General features: G+C 43.4%; 2 protein-coding genes across 4 annotated transcripts in view; both read right to left on the reverse strand.

The window, feature by feature from the left end:
- The window catches only part of LOC139403765 (nectin-3-like), a 189,484-nt gene that overhangs the window by 105,602 nt on the left and 71,534 nt on the right, over window positions 1-12,348 (reverse strand). The window lies entirely within an intron of this gene.
- Window positions 1-12,348, reverse strand: part of LOC139403703 (abl interactor 2-like) — a 64,012-nt gene that overhangs the window by 15,680 nt on the left and 35,984 nt on the right. For all 3 annotated transcript variants that reach the window (XM_071146977.1, XM_071146976.1, XM_071146975.1), the window contains exon 5: window positions 3,485-3,628. In XM_071146977.1, coding sequence (XP_071003078.1) covers window positions 3,485-3,628 — 144 coding nt within the window. The remainder of the gene's footprint in view (window positions 1-3,484; window positions 3,629-12,348) is intronic.

The following is a 12,348-nucleotide window of genomic DNA, read 5'->3' on the forward strand; positions in this document are numbered from 1 at the left end:
AGGAGGGGTACCTGTAGAACACACAGAGAGAGAGAGACAGAGAGGAGGGGTACCTGTAGAACACACAGAGAGAGAGAGAGACAGAGAGGAGGGGTACCTGTAGAACACACAGAGAGAGAGAGACAGAGAGAGGAGGGGTACCTGTAGAACACGCAGAGAGAGAGAGAGACAGAGAGACAGAGAGGAGGGGTACCTGTAGAACACACAGAGAGAGAGACAGAGAGAGGAGGGGTACCTGTAGAACACACAGAGAGACAGACAGAGAGACAGAGAGAGAGACAGAGAAAGAGAGGAGGGGTACCTGTAGAACACACAGAGAGACAGAGAGAGAGAGGAGGGGTACCTGTAGAACACACAGAGAGAGAATACACGACATTACTTTATAAGGACTGAATTCTAACATAATTCTGCCAAGCTTGATACAGCTTCAACTAGCACTGACGTGTCAAGTGAGAGGTGTCAAAGCCCATTAGCCCAACAATGGCAGGAGAGTCACACAGTCTACCCCAACCAAATGGAGAGGCCTTAGAAGCTCCCTCCCGCTGTTCAGAGGTAATTAAAATACAGTACCCTGTGTATGTAAAGAATGATAAGGCAAGAAAAGACCACAAGAAGAAGCTCCTTATGGAAAATCAAGAGACACTTTTTGCTGACTATTACAAAAATGGGAACATCAGCAACCTTATCTTCCACACAAACCATCCCCTGGCATGGCACAGTGCCATATTAGCACACTACCCCTTTGTTAAGAGAGGGGGGGTTAACGAGGGGTGGAAACTCAGAATACTTGATAACGAGGACTCTGAGTTAAGTTATATAAATATCTATAAATCCGGAACAGTAATGGTACAGAATAACCACAAACAGTTTCAGCTGGACTATCACCTAATCAAAGAATTAGCCCAGCAGGAGAAGCTCTGCCTTGATAATGATACCCCCACACCGAGCGGGTCAGACCAGACCTCTTCATTATGTAACCCCACAGATGAGCAACCCCCAGTGGAGAGTCAACCTCCCAGCACAGATTACCACTCCCTCATTGAAATGAAGGACAAATTCACCCAGCTGGAGGTAAGGCAGGTGGAGCTGGAACAGCAGGTGATTACACTTCAGTCAGCACAGACCCAGACAACAGTCCAGCACAACAACAGCCCCTTAACCAGACCCGGAGAGCTGGAGGTGGACAGAGACATATCTGCACTTTGGACAGTGGTGAGACAAATACAACAGGAGAAAGAGGAGCAGAACAGAGCACTAGAGGAGAGTATCAGACTGCTGGTGGAGGAGAGGTTGAGGGGGATGGAGGAGAAGTTGAGGGGGACGGCGTGTGACAGAGAACAACCCACTAGAGAGGTGGCCACCCCCACAGAGAAGCCAGCAGAACAGCCCACCTCAGCACCCAACAAAAGTCTCGACACCACAGCAGAACAGTCCACACCAGACCCTGACCATAGAGTCGACACCACAGCAGAACAGTCCACACCAGACCCTGACCATAGAGTCGACATCACAGCAGAACAGACAAATGAAGAACCCCTTGCCCTTTATGGTTGTGAGGTCTGGGGTCCGCTCACCAACCAAGACTTCACAAAATGGGACAAACACCAAATTGAGACTCTGCACGCATAATTCTGCAAAAATATCCTCCGTGTACAACGTAGAACACCAAATAATGCATGCAGAGCAGAACTAGGCCGATACCCACTAATTATCAAAATCCAGAAAAGAGCCGTTAAATTCTACAACCACCTAAAAGGAAGTGATTCCAAAACCTTCCATAACAAAGCCATCACCTACAGAGAGATGAACCTGGAGAAGAGTCCCCTAAGCAAGCTGGTCCTGGGGCTCTGTTTACAAACACAAACACACCCTACAGAGCCCCAGGACAACAGCACAATTAGACCCAACCAAATCATGAGAAAACAAAAAGATAATTACTTGACACATTGGAAAGAATTAACAAAAAAACAGAGCAAACTAGAATGCTATTTGGCCCTAAACAGAGAGTACACAGCGGCAGAATACCTGACCACTGTGACTGACCCAAAATTAAGGAAAGCTTTGACTATGTACAGACTCAGTGAGCATATCCTTGCTATTGAGAAAGGCCGCCGTAGGCAGACATGGCTCTCAAGAGAAGACAGGCTATGTGCACACTGCCCACAAAATGAGGTGGAAACTGAGCTGCACTTCCTAACCTCCTGCCCAATGTATGACCATATTAGAGAGACATATTTCCCTCAGATTACACAGATCCACAAAGAATTCGAAAACAAATCCAAATTTGAAAAACTCCCATATCTACTGGGTGAAATTCCACAGTGTGCCATCACAGCAGCAAGATTTGTGACCTGTTGCCACGAGAAAAGGGCAACCAGTGAAGAACACACACCATTGTAAATACAACCCATATTTATGCTTATTTATTTTATCTTGTGTCCTTTAACCATTTGTACATTGTTAAAACACTGTATATATATATATATAATATGACATTTGTAATGTCTTTACTGTTTTGAAACCTCTGTATGTGTAATGTTTACTGTTCATTTTTGTTGTTTTTCACTTTATATATTCACTTTGTATGTTGTCTACCTCACTTGCTTTGGCAATGTTAACACGTTTCCCATGCCAATAAAGCCCTTGAATTGAATTGAATTGAATTGAATTGAATTGAGAGAGAGAGAAGGGGTAGCTGTAGAACACACAGAGAGACAGAGAGACAGAGAGAGAGAGAGAGAGAGAGAGGAGGGGTACCTGTAGAACACACAGAGAGCGAGAGAGACAGAGAGACAGAGAGGAGGGGTACCTGTAGAACACACAGAGAGAGAGACAGAGAGAGGAGGGGTACCTGTAGAACACACAGAGAGACAGACAGAGAGACAGAGAGAGAGACAGAGAAAGAGAGGAGGGGTACCTGTAGAACACACAGAGAGACAGAGGGAGAGAGGAGGGGTACCTGTAGAACACACAGAGAGACAGAGAGAGAAAGAGAAGGGCTACCTGTAGAACACAGAGAGAGAGGAGGGGTACCTGTAGAACACACAGAGAGACAGAGAGAGGAGGGGTACCTGTAGAACACACAGAGAGAGAGAGAGAGACAGAGACAGACAGAGAGGAGGGGTACGTGTAGAACACAGAGAGAGACAGAGAGACACAGACAGAGAGACAGAGAGAGAGAGAGAGAGAGGAGGGGTACCTGTAGAACAGAGAGAGAGAGAGAGGAGGGGTACCTGTAGAACACAGACAGAGACAGACAGAGAGGAGGGGTACGTGTAGAACACAGAGAGACAGAGAGACACAGACAGAGAGACAGAGACAGACAGAGAGGAGGGGTACGTGTAGAACACAGAGAGAGAGAGAGACAGAGAGACACAGACAGAGAGACAGAGAGAGAGACAGAGAGAGAGAGGTACCTGTAGAACACAAAGAGAGAGAGAGTAGGGGTACCTGTAGAACACAGAGAGAGAGAGAGGAGGGGTACCTGTAGGTGCGTGTCCGCTGGTTAACTGTAGTGGTGAGTACAGGAATCTCCTGCTGGGCCATGCTGCGTGTGGGGCTGGGGACATAGTCGTTCGGGACCACAGGAGGATGAACGGGCTCCAGCGTCCGATAGGGGGAGTGGCGCCTGGACGAGAGGGGTGAGGGGGCAGTTTAACATCTCAACATTACACAACTGTAAAAGGAAAGATTGAAAGGTTTTGGTGTTATTGCAAATGAGAGACATTTTACAGTTGTGTAATGTTGAGATCACAGTGGATCATTACAAGGAGGAGAACTGGCAACATGAATATAGCTCTGGTAGTGTGGAGGATCATAAAAACAGATGACTGGAGAATCCACTCCTCTGGATCACCGGAGAAACTGTCTGAATGAATGAACACTTCTCTCTCTCAATTCAATTCAATTCATGGGGCTTTATTGGGAGGCACATGTTAACATTGCCAAAGCAAGTGAGGTAGATAATATACAAAAGTGAAATAAACAATAAAAATGAACAGTAAATATTACACATACAGAAGTTTCAAAACAATAAAGACATTACAAATGTCATATATTACAAATGTCATATATATATATACATACACACACACACAGTGTTGTAGCAATGAACAAATGGTTAAGGAAAATAAATAAGCATAAATATGGGTTGTATTTACAATGGTGTGTGTTCTTCACTGATTGCCCTTTTCTAGTAGCAACAGGTCACAAATCTTGCTGCTGTGATGGAACACTGGAATTTCACCCAGTAGATATGGGAGTTTATCAAAATTGGATTTGTTTTCTAATTCTTTGTGGATCTGTGTAATCTGAGGGAAATATGTCTCTCTAATATGGTCATACATTGGGCAGGAGGTTAGGAAGTGCAGCTCAGTTTCCACCTCATTTTGTGGGCAGTGAGTACATAGCCTGTCTTCTCTTGAGAGCCATGTCTGCCTACGGCAGCCTTTCTCAATAGCAAGGCTATGCTGAGTCTGTACAGAGTCAAAGCTTTCCTTAATTTTGGGTCAGTCACAGTGGTCAGGTATTCTGCCGCTGTGTACTCTCTGTTTAGGGCCAAATAGCATTCTAGTTTGCTCTGTTTTATTGTTAGTTCTTTCCAATGTGTCAAGTAATTATCATTTTGTTTTCTCATGATTTGGTTGGGTCTAATTGTGCTACTGTCCTGGGGCTCTGTGGGGTGTGTTTGTGTTTGTGAACAGAGCCCCAGGACCAACTTGCTTAGGGGACTCTTCTCCAGGTTTATCTCTCTGTAGGTGATGGCTTTGTTATGGAAGGTTTGGGAATCGCTTCCTTTTAGGTGGTTGTAGAATTTAACAGCTCTTTTCTGGATTTTGATAATTAGTGGGTATCGGCCTAGTTCTGCTCTGCATGCATTATTTGGTGTTCTACGTTGTACACTGAGGATATTTTTGCAGAATTCTGCGTGCATAGTCTCAATTTGGTGTTTGTCCCATTTTGTGAAGTCTTGGTTGGTGAGCGGACCCCAGACCTCACAACCGTAAAGGGCAATAGGCTCTATGACTGATTCAAGTATTTTTAGCCAAATCCTAATTGGTATGTTGAAATTTATGTTCCTTTTGATGGCATAGAATGCCCTTCTTGCCTTGTCTCTCAGATCGTTCACAGCTCTGTGGAAGTTACCTGTGGCGCTGATGTTTAGGCCAAGGTATGTATAGTTTTTTGTGTGCTCTAGGGCAACAGTGTCTAGATGGAATTTGTATTTGTGGTCCTGGCGACTGGACCTTTTTTGGAACACCATTATTTTGGTCTTACTGAGATTTACTGTCAGGGCCCAGGTCTGACAGAATCTGTGCAGAAGATCTAGGTGCTGCTGTAGGCCCTCCTTGGTTGGTGACAGAAGCACCAGATCATCAGCAAACAGTAGACATTTGACTTCGGATTCTAGTAGGGTGAGGCCGGGTGCTGCAGACTTTTCTAGTGCCCTCGCCAATTCGCTGATTCATATATTGAAGAGGGTGGGGCTTAAGCTGCATCCTTGTCTCACCCCACGACCCTGTGTGAAGAAATGTGTTTTTTGCCAATTTTAACCGCACACTTGTTGTTTGTGTACATGGATTTTATAATGTTGTATGTTTCACCCCCAACACCACTTTCCATCAGTTTGTATAGCAGACCCTCATGCCAGATTGAGTCGAAGGCTTTTTTGAAATCAACAAAGCATGAGAAGACTTTGCTTTTGTTTGTTTGGTTGTCAATTAGGGTGTGCAGGGTGAATACATGGTCTGTTGTACGGTAATTTGGTAAAAAGCCCATTTGACATTTGCTAAGTACATTGTTTTCATTGAGGAAATGCACGAGTCTGCTGTTAATGCAGAGGATTTTTCCCAAGGTTACTGTTGACGCATATTCCACGGTATATTTTCTCTCTCTCTCTCTCTCTCTCTCTCTCTCTCTCTCTCTCTCTCTCTCTCTCTCTCTCTCTCTCTCTCTCTCTCTCTCTCTCTCTCTCTCTCTCTCTCTCTCTCTCTCTCTCTCTCTCTCTCTCTCTCTCTCTCTCTCTCTCTCTCTCTCTCTCTCTCTCTCTCTCTCTCTCTCTCTCTCTCTCTCTCTCTCTCTCTCTCTCTCTCTCTCTCTCTCTCTCTCTCTCTCTCTCTCCAAATATGTAACCAACAGCTGGTGCTGATATCTAAGGAAATCTCGAGGCTTTGCTCGCCTGAGGGAGAGTATCTCATGATAAGCTGTTGACCACACTAGCTAGAGTTTCTGTGTTTTTCGTTGCTGTCGTCTACATACCACCACAGACTGATGCTGACACTAAAACCACACTCAATGAGCTGTATTCCACCATGAGCAAACAGGAAAATGCTCATCCAGAGGCGGCGCTGACCATAATTCTATCCTCCTGATTCCTGCTTACAAGCAAAAATTAAAGCAGGAAGTACCAGTGACTCGGTCTATAAACAAGTGGTCAGATGAAGCAGATGCTAAACTACAGGACTGTTTTGCTAGCACAGACTAACAGCTCCAGTGTAGCTGACTGCTAGATAACAGCTCCAGTGTAGCTGACTGCTAGATAACAGCTCCAGTGTAGCTGACTGCTAGATAACAGCTCCAGTGTAGCTGACTGCTAGATAACAGCTCCAGTGTAGCTGACTGCTAGATAACAGCTCCAGTGTAGCTGACTGCTAGATAACAGCTCCAGTGTATCTGACTGCTAGATAACAGCTCCAGTTTATCTGACTGCTAGATAACAGCTCCAGTGTATCTGACTGCTAGATAACAGCTCCAGTGTATCTGACTGCTAGATAACAGCTCCAGTGTATCTGACTGCTAGATAACAGCTCCAGTGTATCTGACTGCTAGATAACAGCTCCAGTGTATCTGACTGCTAGATAACAGCTCCAGTGTATCTGACTGCTAGATAACAGCTCCAGTGTATCTGACTGCTAGATAACAGCTCCAGTGTAGCTGACTGCTAGATAACAGCTCCAGTGTAGCTGACTGCTAGATAACAGCTCCAGTGTATCTGACTGCTAGATAACAGCTCCAGTTTATCTGACTGCTAGATAACAGCTCCAGTGTAGCTGACTGCTAGATAACAGCTCCAGTGTAGCTGACTGCTAGATAACAGCTCCAGTGTATCTGTGGTGTATGACTGATCGTTGTCCTTTCTATGCTGCCTATAGCAACAGAGCCCACTGTTGCCTCGACATCTACAGTACCTCACATCAACAACCTACATGTAATCTACAGTACCTCACATCAACGATATAAATGTAATCTACAGTACCTCACATCAACGATATAAATGTAATCTACAGTACCTCACATCAACAACCTTTAAATGTAATCTACAGTACCTCACATCAACAACCTTTAAATGTAATCTATAGTACCTCACATCAACAACCTTTAAATGTAATCTACAGTACCTCACATCAACAACCTTTAAATGTAATCTATAGTACCTCACATCAACAACCTTTAAATGTAATCTATAGTACCTCACATCAACAATATACATGTAATCTACAGTACCTCACATCAACAACCTTTAAATGTAATCTATAGTACCTCACATCAACAACCCTTAAATGTAATCTATAGTACCTCACATCAACAACCTACATGTAATCTACAGTACCTCACATCAACAACCCTTAAATGTAATCTACAGTTTCCACATCAACAACCCTTAAATGTAATCTATAGTACCTCACATCAACAACCTACATGAAATCTACAGTACCTCACATCAACGATATAAATGTAATCTACAGTACCTCACATCAACGATATAAATGTAATCTACAGTACCTCACAACAACGACCTTTAAATGTAATCTACAGTACCTCACATCAACAATATAAATGTAATCTACAGTACCTCACATCAACGATATAAATGTAATCTACAGTACCTCACATCAACAACCTACATGTAATCTACAGTACCTCACATCAACTATATAAATGTAATCTACAGTACCTCACAACAACGACCTTTAAATGTAATCTACAGTACCTCACATCAACAACCTACATGTAATCTACAGTACCTCACAGTGTATCTGACTGCTAGATAACAGCTCCAGTGTATCTGACTGCTAGATAACAGCTCCAGTGTAGCTGACTGCTAGATAACAGCTCCAGTGTATCTGACTGCTAGATAACAGCTCCAGTGTATCTGACTGCTAGATAACAGCTCCAGTGTAGCTGACTGCTAGATAACAGCTCCAGTGTAGCTGACTGCTAGATAACAGCTCCAGTGTAGCTGACTGCTAGATAACAGCTCCAGTGTAGCTGACTGCTAGATAACAGCTCCAGTGTATCTGACTGCTAGATAACAGCTCCAGTGTAGCTGACTGCTAGATAACAGCTCCAGTGTAGCTGACTGCTAGATAACAGCTCCAGTATGTCCAGTGTATCTGACTGCTAGATAACAGCTCCAGTATGTCCAGTGTAGCTGACTGCTAGATAACAGCTCCAGTATATCTGACTGCTAGATAACAGCTCCAGTGTAGCTGACTGCTAGATAACAGCTCCAGTGTAGCTGACTGCTAGATAACAGCTCCAGTGTAGCTGACTGCTAGATAACAGCTCCAGTGTAGCTGACTGCTAGATAACAGCTCCAGTGTATCTGACTGCTAGATAACAGCTCCAGTGTATCTGACTGCTAGATAACAGCTCCAGTGTAGCTGACTGCTAGATAACAGCTCCAGTGTATCTGACTGCTAGATAACAGCTCCAGTGTATCTGACTGCTAGATAACAGCTCCAGTGTATCTGACTGCTAGATAACAGCTCCAGTGTAGCTGACTGCTAGATAACAGCTCCAGTGTAGCTGACTGCTAGATAACAGCTCCAGTATGTCCAGTGTATCTGACTGCTAGATAACAGCTCCAGTGTATCTGACTGCTAGATCACAGCTCCAGTGTATCTGACTGCTAGACAACAGCTCCAGTGTATCTGACTGCTAGATAACAGCTCCAGTGTATCTGACTGCTAGATAACAGCTCCAGTGTATCTGACTACTAGATAACAGCTCCAGTGTATCTGACTGCTAGATAACAGCTCCAGTGTATCTGACTGCTAGATAACAGCTCCAGTGTATCTGACTGCTAGATAACAGCTCCAGTGTAGCTGACTGCTAGATAACAGCTCCAGTATGTCCAGTGTATCTGACTGCTAGATAACAGCTCCAGTATATCTGACTGCTAGATAACAGCTCCAGTGTAGCTGACTGCTAGACAACAGCTCCAGTGTGTCTGACTGCTAGATAACAGCTCCAGTTTATCTGACTGCTAGATAACAGCTCCAGTGTATCTGACTGCTAGATAACAGCTCCAGTGTATCTGACTGCTAGATAACAGCTCCAGTGTATCTGACTGCTAGATAACAGCTCCAGTGTATCTGACTGCTAGATAACAGCTCCAGTTTATCTGACTGCTAGATAACAGCTCCAGTGTATCTGACTGCTAGATAACAGCTCCAGTGTATCTGACTGCTAGATAACAGCTCCAGTTTATCTGACTGCTAGATAACAGCTCCAGTGTAGCTGACTGCTAGATAACAGCTCCAGTGTAGCTGACTGCTAGATAACAGCTCCAGTGTATCTGTGGTGTATGACTGATCGTTGTCCTTTCTATGCTGCCTATAGCAACAGAGCCCACTGTTGCCTCGACATCTATAGTACCTCACATCAACAACCTACATGTAATCTACAGTACCTCACATCAACGATATAAATGTAATCTACAGTACCTCACATCAACGATATAAATGTAATCTACAGTACCTCACATCAACAACCTTTAAATGTAATCTACAGTACCTCACATCAACTATATAAATGTAATCTACAGTACCTCACATCAACAACCTACATGTAATCTACAGTACCTCACATCAACGATATAAATGTAATCTACAGTACCTCACATCAACGATATAAATGTAATCTACAGTACCTCACATCAACAACCTTTAAATGTAATCTACAGTACCTCACATCAACTATATAAATGTAATCTACAGTACCTCACATCAACAACCTACATGTAATCTACAGTACCTCACATCAACGATATAAATGTAATCTACAGTACCTCACATCAACGATATAAATGTAATCTACAGTACCTCACATCAACAACCTAAATGTAATCTACAGTACCTCACATCAACAACCTTTAAATGTAATCTACAGTACCTCACATCAACAACCTTTAAATGTAATCTACAGTACCTCACATCAACAACCTTTAAATGTAATCTACAGTACCTCACATCAACTATATAAATGTAATCTACAGTACCTCACATCAACAACCTTTAAATGTAATCTACAGTACCTCACATCAACAATATAAATGTAATCTACAGTACCTCACATCAACAACCCTTAAATGTAATCTACAGTTTCCACATCAACAACCCTTAAATGTAATCTATAGTACCTCACATCAACAACCTACATGTAATCTACAGTACCTCACAACAACGACCTTTAAATGTAATCTACAGTACCTCACATCAACGATATAAATGTAATCTACAGTACCTCACATCAACGATATAAATGTAATCTACAGTACCTCACATCAACAACCTACATGTAATCTACAGTACCTCACATCAACGATATAAATGTAATCTATAGTACCTCACAACAACGACCTTTAAATGTAATCTACAGTACCTCACAACAACGACCTTTAAATGTAATCTACAGTACCTAACATCAACAATATAAATGTAATCTACAGTACCTCACATCAACAACCTAAATGTAATCTACAGTACCTCACATCAACAACCCTTAAATGTAATCTACAGTACCTCACATCAACAACCTTTAAATGTAATCTACAGTACCTCACATCAACTATATAAATGTAATCTACAGTACCTCACATCAACAACCTTTAAATGTAATCTATAGTACCTCATATCAACAACCTACATGTAATCTACAGTACCTCACAGTGTATCTGACTGCTAGATAACAGCTCCAGTGTATCTGACTGCTAGATAACAGCTCCAGTGTAGCTGACTGCTAGATAACAGCTCCAGTGTAGCTGACTGCTAGATAACAGCTCCAGTGTAGCTGACTGCTAGATAACAGCTCCAGTGTAGCTGACTGCTAGATAACAGCTCCAGTGTATCTGACTGCTAGATAACAGCTCCAGTGTAGCTGACTGCTAGATAACAGCTCCAGTGTATCTGACTGCTAGATAACAGCTCCAGTATGTCCAGTGTAGCTGACTGCTAGATAACAGCTCCAGTATGTCCAGTGTAGCTGACTGCTAGATAACAGCTCCAGTATATCTGACTGCTAGATAACAGCTCCAGTGTAGCTGACTGCTAGATAACAGCTCCAGTATGTCCAGTGTATCTGACTGCTAGATAACAGCTCCAGTGTATCTGACTGCTAGATAACAGCTCCAGTGTAGCTGACTGCTAGATAACAGCTCCAGTGTAGCTGACTGCTAGATAACAGCTCCAGTGTAGCTGACTGCTAGATAACAGCTCCAGTGTATCTGACTGCTAGATAACAGCTCCAGTGTATCTGACTGCTAGATAACAGCTCCAGTGTAGCTGACTGCTAGATAACAGCTCCAGTGTAGCTGACTGCTAGATAACAGCTCCAGTGTATCTGACTGCTAGATAACAGCTCCAGTGTATCTGACTGCTAGATAACAGCTCCAGTGTAGCTGACTGCTAGATAACAGCTCCAGTGTAGCTGACTGCTAGATAACAGCTCCAGTATGTCCAGTGTATCTGACTGCTAGATAACAGCTCCAGTGTATCTGACTGCTAGATCACAGCTCCAGTGTATCTGACTGCTAGACAACAGCTCCAGTGTATCTGACTGCTAGATAACAGCTCCAGTGTATCTGACTGCTAGATAACAGCTCCAGTGTATCTGACTGCTAGATAACAGCTCCAGTGTAGCTGACTGCTAGATAACAGCTCCAGTATGTCCAGTGTATCTGACTGCTAGATCACAGCTCCAGTGTATCTGACTGCTAGATAACAGCTCCAGTGTATCTGACTGCTAGATAACAGCTCCAGTGTATCTGACTGCTAGATAACAGCTCCAGTGTATCTGACTGCTAGATAACAGCTCCAGTGTATCTGACTGCTAGATAACAGCTCCAGTGTATCTGACTGCTAGATAACAGCTCCAGTGTAGCTGACTGCTAGATAACAGCTCCAGTATGTCCAGTGTATCTGACTGCTAGATAACAGCTCCAGTATATCTGACTGCTAGATAACAGCTCCAGTGTAGCTGACTGCTAGACAACAGCTCCAGTGTGTCTGACTGCTAGACAACAGCTCCAGTGTAGCTTGCTGCAAGACAACAGCTCCAGTGTATCTG

The sequence above is a fragment of the Oncorhynchus clarkii genome, chromosome 3, assembly GCF_045791955.1.
Source record: "Oncorhynchus clarkii lewisi isolate Uvic-CL-2024 chromosome 3, UVic_Ocla_1.0, whole genome shotgun sequence".
In the NCBI taxonomy this organism is placed as follows: domain Eukaryota; kingdom Metazoa; phylum Chordata; class Actinopteri; order Salmoniformes; family Salmonidae; genus Oncorhynchus; species Oncorhynchus clarkii.